Raw genomic sequence first — 14110 nt, 5'->3', positions numbered from 1 at the left:
ATCGACATGAACGATAAACTAAACTCCGAAACAAACAAATGAAGAAAAAAAATGAAAAAAAAACATACAAGTCCGATGTCAGTATTGGTAACAGGAGAAACTAAACAAATTGATAATAATAAATAAACATAAATTTAACATGACTGCTAGCAGTTACTGACATAAAGCTCCAAATCTTATTTAAACTGATATCAAAATTATGTCGTGGCATTTTTTTCAAAATTAATACTTCAAATATCAGATAGATAAGTAACCGAGATATACCTCTACAGATGTTATACATGATTACAAAAGTCAATTCCTCGATCTATAATCGGGAAAAAATATATATATGTCGACTAACATGTAATTATATTTTTGTTTGTATGAAGATGATAAACGCCATCGTTTTCTTTTTTGTTGCAAAATTGTCAAAAAAAGTGTTCACCTTTATTCATTGCAGAATAGATTTAATGACAAGGGACCGATCCATATCAGATCAATCATACATTTATCATATCAAAATAAGAGAATGAATTCAAAAGTTGTTACCAGTAAACAGAATGCAAATAAACGTAAATAAAGGCAACAGTAGTATACCCGTGTTCAAAAGTCATAATTCGATTGAGAAAAAAACAAATCAGGGTCATTAACCGAAAGCGATGGGGAAAATCAGCTTTAAAAGGAAATCAAAGGAACAATAGGAACACAGAAATGCAGCCAAAAAAAGCGCAAACACACATAGAAATGATCTTTTTGATGACATTTGCTATATTCTTGACTTGGTACAGGACATCTTAAGAAAAAACGGTGGATTAAACCTGGTTTTTTGGTTTACCAAACAATGACAATTTAAAAAAAAATGTATCGCTTAAATGACAACACTACTTGACGGAAACACAGCACAAACATAAAGGACTAAAGGATTTTGATTTTTTTGTACATGTACAAATTTTTTGTCCGTTCCTTGTAAGACATGATTCAACGGAAAGAATAGATAGTGAAAATGGGGAATGTGTCAAAGATACAATCGCCTGACCAAGAAGCAGAAAACAATCCAAAGCCACCAATTAATCTTTAACGTAGCGATAAAATCCCTCACCCGAAGGACGGGCTTCAGCCGGCTCATAAACAATAATGTTTACTAATTTAGCTAAACAACCGCAAAAATATACTATGAAACAAACAAGTGAACCAAATACAAAATAAGTCATATGTCAGAAGAGGTAACAAAATTACAATAAACATTAATTTGAAAATGACTATTATTATTAGTTACTGACATCCATCTGTAGACTTCCATTAAACTGATTGAAACATTATGTCTTCATAATATGAAAATCAACCATGCTGACTTGCTGAATTATATAAATGTTTGAATAATGCAAAAGAACAGAAATTGAAACAACACCTACTTCAAAACTCCATTTTAATGCAACATTACCCGAACTTATGACTTAAACGTAACGTAACCTTCAGCTTGAAAGTGTCCATTCGTATAACATTAATGCACAGAGATCATTCATGAATATTCGCAGAATTTTATCTTTTTTTATTGTATACGTTTTTTACGCTCTTGTGCATTCATTCTTTTTATAATGCTTAAGAATGTGATTAACAGTTCCGTTTGGTTTGTTTTTTGTTTTTTGTTAGTTTTTCTTTCAATTTGAGCATGAGCATGAGCATGACGAAATTGATATAGTGATTGTTCATATGTTTCGAACAATGCGAATTTACGTAGGAGGTAAATAGTAACAGCCACCGATATGCACATCTCTGAGTCTGCGTTAGGAATAGATATATAGAAATTGTTATCATGGTGTTGTTTGCAAAACGAAAGAAGCACGTAATAATAGATTTATATATATATATGGATATAAACAATTTCAGAGATCCAATTTACAAACAAAAAAATATTAATTAAGCTTGAAAGAACAGTTAAGTGAGCATTTTTCTTCCATGTTGAAGGCTTCACACTGAATTTTAAATGAAGAATGTATTATTTTTGAAGTTGAAACGGAATATATAACAACAAGGTCTTCGTACCTTTCGATGATTTTTTAAAGAACGAGACGTTCTTTGACATACACATGTACTCCTGGTTCATCATATCCCCGGTATATTTCTGTTGATGCTAAGACAATATCTTAATGCAAAACAAGATTTTGGAAGTACCATTCTGTTTGCTTCATATTCAATATTGTACAGTGCTACGCAGAAATACACGATTGTGATAGGGGTCGGGGATCAATTCAAAAGCCATTAGACAGTACAATAATGATGTTATCCGTTAGATTAGTTTCATTCCATCTCATAAATATAGGAATAAAAATAGAATATGTAGATAAAACAACAGAAATATATACCGCTGTAAAATCCTGCTTCATATTTAAAATATAAAGTATTTATCATATACTTGTAAAACATATTACATAAATTTACAGTTCAATAACATTTAAAAAGGAAAGTATTACTATGTTAATTAACCAGATTGCATCCGGAATGTTATCACATGCTTTTCCATTATTTTTCGTGAAGTTTATCACATGCAACTTCGTGCATTTCCGGATGTTTGTTTTTAAACATGGCAGTCGACACCGCTGTGTTTGTCGAGTATTTGAAAAACGACAACACAGTGCGGATATCCACTAGTGATTTAAAACTTTATTGGAATCTAAAACAGTTTTAAGTTAAGAGTTTGAATCAAGCTGGTAAAAATAAGGATTATAGGTTTCAGTTACCTTTAAATAATTGCCATTGTTACATTATAGTTCGTTTCTGTATGTGTTACAATTCGGTGTTGTGTCTCTGATGTGTCGTACTTCTCTTATATTTGATATTTCCCTCAGTTTTAGTTTGTAAGCCGGATGTGTTTCTTTTTTCTATCGATTCATGAATTTTGAACAGCGGTATACTACTGTTGCCTTTATTTTGAACTTGAAACGTTTAACACTTCGTTTAGATTTAAATCTCAAGAAAAGGGAATTTAAGATGTAAAATATGTTTTTTTAATTTAATTGCATTAGATATACGTACATGAAGCATATGCAGCTGCTTTTGTCTTTACAAAGTCCAGTTCACAACTAGATATTACTTCTACAAGCATAGCGCCATAGCCTTCGTAAGTAGACTAAAATTGATATTACAAATCAAGGTAACACAATTGTATTACTCTTTTCTGACTTCATATCTTAATTAAAGTTAAACAAAGGGATTTGTGCATTATTTTTTTAAAATCTATAAAATTAAAATTTCTAAAGAAATATATAAAAATTCGTATCTGTTTTAGATTTTCATACTATTCGTGTTCAGAGCTATAGATGTAGACTCATATATATATATATTTCATAACAACGTTCCGATCAAAATTAAATCCCGAGAACTTTTAATAACGAACAATGACGGAACGTCATAAACCTCCTTAACGACGTCGCCTATAGCGACACTACATCAGTTATCCTGAAGAGTCCCAATGGAAGGATGAAATCGATAGAATGGAACTGTTAACTTTTTACTTATTTTATTATTTTATTTAATGAATATATATGTCTGCACATGTGAAAATTATTTTTTACGCCTATATATATATAATTAAAGTCAACCACAACTTAACTAAAGGCGAAAAGTCAGCACTCCAAAATCTAAGAAACGATAAAAGCATAGTAATTAAGCAGGCCGATAAAGGTGGGGCAATAGTAATAATGGATTCAGACTACTATAGAATTAAAGTTGAAGAACAACTCAATGATTCGACATTTTACTCAGAAATTCCTGATAATATAGATCATCTAGTCAAGAGAAGAATGAATACCGTACTGAACAAATACACAACGGCCACTACGGAAAAAGAGTATGATTACTTGAAAAATTTCGAAAGGAAAACGAGTAACTTTTATGGCCTTCCAAAAATCCATAAATCAAAGGAGATCCAATCGGCTATTAATTCTCAGCAAAACGAATACATAAAAGTGCAAAAACCGACGGATCTTAAACTTAGACCCATCATTGCAGGTCCATCAAGTCCCACTCACAGACTAAGCAACTTTTTAGACATCATTTTGAAACCATTGTGTAAATATGTACCGAGCTATATAAGAGACGATATAGATTTTCTCTCACACCTGCCAAAAATAGCACCGGTTCACGCTCGTTTAGTAAGCTTCGATGTCACAAGCCTATATACGAACATTCCACACGATTTAGGAATAGAGGCAATACAATATTGGGTTGCAAAACATCGAGATGCAATACCAAATCGATTCACTGTTGACTTTATACTCGATTCTACTAAACTAATTCTTGAAAACAATTCTTTCTATTTCAATTGCAAGAACTATTTGCAACATCGGGGGACAGCAATGGGAACAAAATTTGCACCAACCTATGCAACATTAGTCATGGGCTTCCTTGAACAAAGACTGTATCAAGAAGTTGAAAATAATTTTGGAGTTGAATTTGCAAGAGAATTCGAATTATCATGGAAAAGATACCTTGATGATTGCTTCATTATCTGGAACAAATCCGACGAAGAACTCCAACTATTTTCGGACATACTAAATAACCTTCATACCTCCATAAAATTTACGAAGGATGAAAATTTTAACCAATTACCGTTTCTAGACATTCTTGTTATTAAAGATGGCACTGAAATTAAAACCGATATTTTTTACAAAGGTACTGATACTCATCAGTATTTAGATTTTAATTCGTGCCACCCATCTCATACCAAAAGGAATATCCCCTATTGTTTAGCAAGAAAAATATGTACAGTAGTCGAGGATGAACATTTGAGAGAAGACCGTCTAGAAGAACTACAATCATTTTTGATCAAGCAAAACTATCCAGAGACTTTAATAGAAAGGGGAATTCAAATGGCAAAACAGATCCCAACCAACCAACTACGCTCCACCTGCGAGGAGCAGAGTAATAACAACGATAAAATACCGTTCGTTATTACACATAATCCCCGGAACTTTAAAATTATTCCCGTTGCAAAGGCACATTTACCTATTCTTGATCAGGATGAAAAGAAGCGCCGTTTAATTAATACAGAAACACTTCTACAAAGTAAACGGCAACCACAAAACCTTAAACGACTATTGACCCGAGCACGATTCGACCAACAAAGAACATTCAGTGTGTCAAAATGTCGAGATAGTCGTTGTGGAGCATGTCCGTATATCCATGTCGGCAAGGGAATGGACAAACCTAATGGTCTATCACTTTTTACCAACGAAGACATTACCTGTAAATCCGAGAACTTAATTTATTGCATTAAATGTAATAGTTGCCAGGAAATTTATATCGGCCAAACAGGGAACAGTGTAACAGAAAGAGTGCGCATTCATAGACAACATATAAGGCAGCCACAATACAGAAAAATCCCCCTAAGCAAACATTTAGACGAATGTGGAGGGGGATTTTTTAAAATATTCCCATTTTATAAAATGAATATGGGTTGTGACATTACACGAGAAGTAAAGGAAAAACATTTTATTTCAAAATTTAAATCACGATTGAATGCAAACTATGCATTTTCTATTGTGTAATAATGACGCTCCATACTTCTATATATAGACTAAGTGTAATACGATTTATCTCCCTTTATATACTCAACGACAACTATGACGTTACATACCTACCGTTACATAGTTACGTTAATCATGTATAGTTTCACCTGAAGATTGTTATTTAAACATGAAAGTACTAGTGAATTAAAACTATTCATACCGGAAATGTTGGATTTTTTAGTAATCTCTCTCTCTCTATATATATATATATATATATATATATATATATATATATACTACAGCGTTTCATATTTGTTATGTGGATTAAATTGTTTCTTTACGATGAAATTGTTCGCATGATAGTTATAGGCTTTGACTTAAAACAAAAGCAAATTTACAGATCTAACATTGTTGGGTTGATGGTTAGACGAGTTGTATATACATTATGTACACAGCCATGTATCACCATCATTGATGGCGATCCGATGGATACATCTGTTGTAGGGTTGTCACTGACTCAGACGTACTTATGAATATAATTATTTTCTGTGACTGTATCTTACATTAATTTGTAGGATCCTTTATTATAGATAAATTAGCTGATCTGTAACAATAACATCTGCATGCTTTATATATCATGTACTGTAGTACGCCGCTAGATTAAAACTGACGTGGAAGGTAACACATGGCCAGCGAAAGCTCTTTTATTGAGAGCCCAGGTGGTCGTGTGGTCTAGCGGGACGGCTGCAGTGCAGGCGATTTGGTGTCACGATATCACAGTAGCATGGGTTCGAATCCCGGCGAGGGAAGAACCAAAAATTTGCGAAAGCAAATTTACAGATCTAACATTGTTGGGTTGATGAAGATTTCTGACGAATAAAAATACATTATATAAAAAATAATATAACATCTACACATACTGAAGCGTTTTTTTTTATCCAACACGGTGAATATTGATAAATGTCAAAGCCTATAACTATCATGCGAGCAATTTCATCGTAAAGAAACAATTTAATCCACATAACAAATATGAAACGCTGTAGTATATATATATATATAAAGCTTCATACAGAAACTTAATCAGTACCCATGTATTAATATGCATCACTTACATTGCAAGCACCGTAACCAGTTCCTTGGAATATACAAATATGGCCGTCAAGTATGTTGTTGCCAGTCCAATAGTTTTTACACTCACTGTTTCTTAGCACTTGCATGCTTAATGCTTTTAAATTAGTGGGTAAACCGCCTGGAAAATAAAAACAGACAATTTCATAAATAACGCGTACCGAAACATTATTATATATATTTTTTTTAATCATGCAATTGTCAAAAACAAACTTACTTCCTCAGGTAAAAGTTGACCATGGAAATTTTGAAATTTTATGTTTTGTCCCATTTGGTTTTGAACTCTCTAAAATTGTATCCATGTTTAGCGTCTCGAAATTTTGGGCTTCATATGGTACCGAATGTATGGATTCCCAGAACAAATGTTGTACACTACGAAATAAGTGTCCCATATTTTGATAATTATATGAAATGATTAATGGCGCTGGTGGTGGAACGACACTTTCCAAGGGTTAAATCCACTCAATAGACAGAACTTTGGATATTACATAATTTGAAAAACACGTTTAAATTTCATCCCAATATTTATAAAAAGAAAATATACGTCAAGTCTGTTTTAGTTAGATGTGTTTCTATTTGTTTCCGTCTGATGAGTTAAGCCTTTTTAAACTGATTTTTATGGTTTGTTCTTATGTTGTACGGTTACACCACTGTCACATGTTAGCGGCGGGCTAGCATCCCGCTAGCATGTTTAACCGCGCCACATTCTGTTTTCGGTCATTTTTTGTACATATATAAGGCCGTTAGTTTCTCCTTTGAATTTTTTTATGTCTGTCATTTCGGGCATTTTATAGCTGACTATGCGGTATAGGCTTTGTTCATTGTTGAAGGATGTACGGTGACCTATAATTGTTAATATCTGTGGGTTTTTTTTTTGGTCTCTTGTGGAGATTTGTCTCATTGGCAGTCATACCACATATTCTTTCTGATATATACCTATATTTTAATTTACGATGGATGAGAGGGGGGAATTAAAAACTATAAAAATTTGTCATTCTTTGACAAAATAAAGTTTATATAACGCTAATTATAAAATTAAAAGTATGAGTAACGGATCTCTTGTTTAGAAAAGGTGTGACATTTTAAGATTTTGTTATGATTATACACTGAAAACCGCTTTTGTGTGACTTGAAAGGAAACTTAACGATAGAATTTTGAAATCAGGTATGGAAAGATAGCTGTTATGATATGCTTTGAGAAAATGAAAAGAAAAATTGTGGCACACCTCCTGGACGTGTTTTATTGCGGCAAACACAATCCATGAATTACTTGTTTATTCCTTTATATTATTAAATTGTCTGAGTTATCTCCCTTAACATGACAAATAATCTTTCTCGAAAAAAAACACCAGAAAAACGGTCTTGAATTAATAATAGGAAAAACATTATGATGAAAAGTCATACAGATGAGTTGCACAGCTGTCTCAAAATTGGCAGTATTCAATACATTTTATGATATATATTCAAAGAATATTCACTAGGATCATGTGAACCTTGTTTAAGGAACCATAGACTTATATGGTCCACAAGTATTGCAAGAATTTGTTTGAGGTATGAACTTACATTTTTCGGCCATGTTTTGTTTTAGTTTTATGAACTTACATGTTCCACAAGTTCTACTAGTTCTGCCAGACTTTGTTTTAGTAATGTACTTACATGTTCCACAAGTTCTGGCACACTTTGTTTCAGTAATGTACTGACATGTTCCACAAGTTTTGCTAGACTGTGTTGTAGTTATTTACTTACATGTTCCACAAGTTCTACTAGTTCTGCTAGACTTTGATTTAGTAATGTACTTATATGTTCCACAAGTTCTGGCACACTTTGTTCTAGTAATGTACTGACATGTGCCACAAGTTTAGCCAGACTGTGTTGTAGTTATTTACTTACATGTTCCACAAGTTCTACCAGACTTTGTTTTAGTTATTTACTTACATGTTCCACAAGTTCTGCCATACTTTGTTTCAGTAATGTACTTACATGTTCCACAAGTTTTGCCAGACTGTGTTGTAGTTATTTACTTACATGTTCCACAAGTTCTACCAGACTTTGTTTTAGTTATTTACTTACATGTTCCACAAGTTCTGCCATACTTTGTTTCAGTAATGTACTTACATGTTCCACAAGTTTTGCCAGATGTGTTATAGTTATTTACTTACATGTTCCACAAATTCTACCAGACTTTGTTTTAGTTATGTACTTACATGTTCCACAAGTTCTGTCCCATTCAGTGATTTCACATGTCTGGCCAGCAAACTCGTCGGGACTTCCTGTTGCCAAAGTAATGGCTGAAATACTTCCGGTTAATGACAACTGGATGACATTTTCATCAATGCAATGTCATTTGGGAATGTTCCAGCTCCTGAGTTGTAATTTTCGTGCTAAAAAAAGAGTATATAAAAGGGTATTTCATTTCGCTTTTTTCACAATACCAAAATGCAATGTAATAATGCTTGTTAAACACAATATTGTGTGTTTTTTCAGTAAGTTGTTTTGCAGTCTACTTTCCAAATGTTTGTACTACAATCTGTTTTACAAATCAAATATCTTGTGAATATATTACAAAGGACTTTTTTGTAAACTCAAGAGCCAGTAGGGTTACCTTCTTCGACATTGATATGTCTGTATGACATTACTTTCATCTGACTTATAACAGTATATTAATGAAAATTTACATAATATAATTGTTTTTGCCTATTAGTTTTCATAACAGAATGCAGACAATATATGAATAGTATTTCAGAATGACTTATATTTTATTGTATATGACTTGGGATGTCATAGCTTATATCTTATGCCCGATGATTATATTCGGACTTAATTGCAAACAATCCATCATGACATATCGGTTCTTCTACATGTTTATGTTTATGCTTCTGTGATGCCGAACACGTAATAAATGAGGAAATCAGGTTATTAGTGATTTTTGTCAATTTTGGATAATTTATTTACCAGAAACTCCGTTTACCCAGATTCACTGTAGTGTCGTATATATATACTGTTTATATTAGACAAAATAAGCTGTCTTACTTCTTCATTTTTGGTACTGAAAAATTAAAGTTTACTTATATTTGAATACTATTATGTATGTGATCAAAAATTATAAACATCATTGTCGACTCTGAAAATATAATGTAATGGTAAATTATATTTAACGTTAGACAAATCTGTCAAGTCTCTAAAATATAAAAAGCTTGTATCGTACCTCCTATAAATTTCTAGGAATATCATTGGTTAAAAGCAACCGCGTGGAGGCCGTGTATATTTAAAATAGGATTAGTAGGCGTGATTTCGTATAATGTCATAAAATCACTGTGTAACTAATGATACACAACTGTGTTTAGGGTGATATGTAGTTTTGTCAATACTAGACAAACACATATATTACCCTGTATGTACAGGAATAAATGATCAGAATATTACCGATACGATGAGCTCTATACTTCTCGTAGTCCCACCACTAGCATGAGCTGAAGATCCTGCTCGTATCCTGTAGTCCTGTCTGAATACAGAGAAAAAAGAAAATATGTGTTTTATTATCCATCAGCAATAAGGGAGAGAAAAATTGTGGTTTCATATGACTGGTGGTCTTGTACTCGTTCAAACTATATGAAACACACTACAAAGGGACCTACAACTAATAGTCTTATAACAATGGGTTTTACTAAATACAAGTGGTTACTTCAGAAGGTTTGACACTATAAATTCCAAATTGACTTCATATTTTCATCTTTCTTATCACTAAATTAACCTTAAAGCCTGTTGTGTTGATCGGTGGTTACCTCAAACCACTCCGGAATCGACCAATCATGAAAAACTGACCGCCAAAAATAGCCAATGTTGTCAATGTGGCGTTAAACACAAAATAATCCATTTGCTGTGCTGTACTAGTATAATAGTTTTTTATCTTCGCAAAACGCCACAAAACATGGCTTGAATATCGATTTTTATTTACTTGTAAAACAATGTCAAAATAAAATAAAAAACATGGAGACCGAAAAACCCAAATATAATCCGTTTGGAAACGGTTTTAAAAAATGTCAAGAAAGATTTAGTGTAAACTGATACTCAGAAATATGTTGAAAATGAAAGCGCTAAATCAGATATAGAGATGTTACTTTTTTCTGAAAAAAAAATGCAATTGACCATCCACCCGCCTTGCAGTCATTCAATGTTAAGTTCTTCATTACTTTAATGATATATTAGTAGATATTGATGTGGGCATTAAGGTTCAGAATTTTCGTGTTATCACAATATATCTATACACTTACGGTCTAGAACTGTCGACACAATGTGCAGCCGTTACAATCCAGATAGCATTTACAATGGCACCTCCAGAAATATGGCTATTACTTCTTTGTAGGGACACTTGATGAGGGTACTGGGAAATTGTTGTATCTTCACCACCGACGATTTTCCCTTTACCGTCATCGACCTAGAATAATAATTATAACTATTTATGCATTAGTTGTAGGAACATTCGGAGGGTTGTCAAGATGTGAATACACATACTATGTATGCCTTTCTGTCCGGATATAATAAATTGCGGAATTATGTGCCAAATTCCTTCACATTTCTAAGGTCATTTTTTTATGATAATAATAATAAAATATCAAAATTTATGATGATAATAATACAATATCAAAATTTATCATAACAATAAGATATCAACATTTGTAATAATAATGATAAAATATCAAAATTTGTAATAATAATGATAAAATATCAAAATTTATAATAATAGTAATAACATTTCAAAAATGATATAATAAGAATATCTATTTATACATTAGTTGTCGGAACAATCGGAGGGTTGTCAACATGTGAATACACATACTATTCCTTTCTGTCAAGACATAATAAAGTGCGGCTTTATGTGCCAAATTCTTTCTCATTCTTAAGGTCATTTTAATCTATCTTTTCTATGTTTGCTCATTATAATTATTTCGTTATGTTTTAGCACCCCATTATTCTCTATTCTTGATTTTGGGCCTATTTCTTATTTGTTTTTGTCCTTTTTAAAACCAATTTGTAAACCCCATCCAACAGTTGCAAAGAGAAATACCAATTATTCCTGGGGTTTTTTTTTCACATCAGGATCAATTTTCCAAAAGACTTTCAATTTTTACTGTTCGATATATCACCAAACTAAAAACGCCTAACGACAGATGAAAATTATGAGTTTGACAGAAATGTTGGCACATTTTGAGACTTATCCTAACACAAGTGTTATGACATCGTTGAGTAAAACCAACAATCTGTAGTTATAAAAAGCGATGTCCTCCGATACAAAATTTGAGACCAAATGACACAGATATTAACTACTACTGGTATATATAGGTCACCTTACGACTTTGAACAATTTACAAAGCCCATACCGCATAGTCAGCTATAAAAGGCCCCGAAATGACTGTTTATAATTTAATACTATATGAACAGTAAATAATGTGACACCTTTTTTAGACTTTGACCCTGGGATTGAACCAAATACAGGGAAAATTGTCTCTATCTCTTAATAAAAAAAAATAGGAGATGTTGCATGATTGTCAACGAAACAACTGTCCTCAAAATTATACCCAGTTATTTACAAACAAGAAAGCTTACCGGCCATTTGTCTCCCCTTTCTACACTTTCTATGAGTTCTTTCGCTGGTTGCCATATGTCAACAGCAGAGGCTGTAATAATAAATAAAAAGTAAGAAATGCGATGAATTATGTACAACAAATCAAAAAGACACAACGCGCAATGACAATTTACAGTGTGTTAGTCATTTTTGTAAAATTAATAATATTTATAATTTATTTTATTAGAATAATTCTTGATTCCAAAAGTAGCTTGTAGAGGTAACAGGATAACTTTAAACAACGTTAGACAAATTAATTATATATGCACCATATCACATACAAATACACCAACAAGTGGCCTTGTTCTCATTTTAGCCCACATTATATGATTATTATACGTCATAAGGCAAAATCACGCATCCTTAAGGTATTTTTTTATTTTATAAATGTATAAATACCATCAAACATTTTCATATCAATGAATGAAATGACCTAATTTTAGAGCTTTTTGAATATATTCGGGTAACATAAACAGACATATATATGAAGCACCAAAACAAATGTAATAAAATTGAGAATGGAAATGGGGAATGTGCCAAAGAGACAACAACCCGACCATAGAAAAAAACAACAGCAGAAGGTCACCAACAGGTCTTCAATGTAACGAAAAATTCCCGCACCCGGAGGCGTCCTTCAGCTGGCCCCTAAACAAATATATACTAGTTCAGTGATAATGAACGCCATACTAATTTCCAAATTGTACACAAGAAACTAAAATTAAAATTATACAAGACTAACAAAGGCCAGAGGCTCCTGACCTGGGACAGGCGCAAAAATGCGGCGGGGTTAAACATGTTTGTGAGATCTCAACACTCCCCCTATACCTCTAGCCAATGTAGAAAAGTAAACGCATAACAATACGCACATTAAAATTCAGTTCAAGAGAAGTCCGAGTCTGATGTCAGATGATGTAACCAAAGAAAATAAACAAAATGACAATAATACATAAAAAACAACAGACTACTAGCAGTTTACTGACATGCCAGCTCCAGACTTCAATTAAACTGACTGAAAGATTATGATTTCATCATATGAATAGATTTCATCAATAGACTAGAATGAATGAATAAAAAAACAATAGATTAAACAAGTTCTATCAAAAACATACCAGCTACAATCAGTGTAAATACAAGTACTAAGACTCCCATCTTTCTTTTTCCTAGATGTCCGATTAGTGACAAACTTTAAAATATTTAGCTTTTTATACATGGTGTAAAATGAAACTTGCACGTTGTGGATGACACTTGTGTATTTCTTAGTCACCTATAAACACTTAAAATTGAAATTTATAGACTCTGGACAAAAGCTGGAGATACTTTAAATTACTGCTTAACACAGTTTATAGTTTGAATTTAGTGATTTATTGTCGGCTATCAGTTTGACGAATAATAGCAAGAACTGATAACACGTGTGTTGGATGACAATTTTCGTCATGCTTTAACATGTACTAAATATTGCTTAAAATAGTTTTAACTTGTACATAACTTATAAAATAAATTTAAGTAAAACAGAATATACATTTGAAATTTATTGAATAATAAAGAACAATAATTAAAAGCAAAGAACGTTTTTCTTTAGAGAACTGTGATCACAAAGTTTCAGAAATATTTGTTATCGCTTCATGGCTTATGTTGGCATGTACTTTCATGTCATTGTATGTTTTATGCAGTCCACCATGTCTTACAGCAGTGTGGTTATAAAAAGGAAGATATGGTATGATTGTCAATGAGACAACTCTTCAGAAGAGACCAAATGACACAGAAAGTAACAACTACAGGTCACAGTACGGCCTTCAACAATGGGCAATGCCCGTGCCGTATAGTCCTGACGCTGTTTGATAGTTTCATGCATTTTCACAATGACATTAAAC

At 32.5% G+C, this 14110-nt stretch overlaps 2 protein-coding genes across 2 annotated transcripts in view; both read right to left on the bottom strand.

The window, feature by feature from the left end:
• LOC139491152 (trypsin beta-like) overlaps positions 1 to 14110 on the bottom strand; it is a 55948-nt gene that overhangs the window by 30525 nt on the left and 11313 nt on the right. Inside the window, exon 6 of the mRNA XM_071278571.1 lies at positions 6602 to 6738. Coding sequence (XP_071134672.1) covers positions 6602 to 6738 — 137 coding nt within the window. The remainder of the gene's footprint in view (positions 1 to 6601; positions 6739 to 14110) is intronic.
• On the bottom strand, positions 8876 to 13410 carry LOC139491153 (trypsin beta-like). The gene is made up of 5 exons (XM_071278572.1): positions 13349 to 13410; positions 12221 to 12291; positions 10888 to 11051; positions 10040 to 10118; positions 8876 to 8997 (listed from the first exon to the last, which is right to left on the bottom strand). The coding sequence occupies exons 1-5, from the start codon at positions 13386 to 13388 to the stop codon at positions 8920 to 8922; spliced, it is 432 nt and encodes a 143-aa protein (XP_071134673.1). The 5' UTR covers positions 13389 to 13410; the 3' UTR covers positions 8876 to 8919.

This window comes from Mytilus edulis, chromosome 10, assembly GCF_963676685.1.
Source record: "Mytilus edulis chromosome 10, xbMytEdul2.2, whole genome shotgun sequence".
Taxonomy (NCBI): Eukaryota; Metazoa; Mollusca; class Bivalvia; order Mytilida; family Mytilidae; genus Mytilus; species Mytilus edulis.
This window is presented reverse-complemented; position numbering and strand designations above follow the sequence as displayed.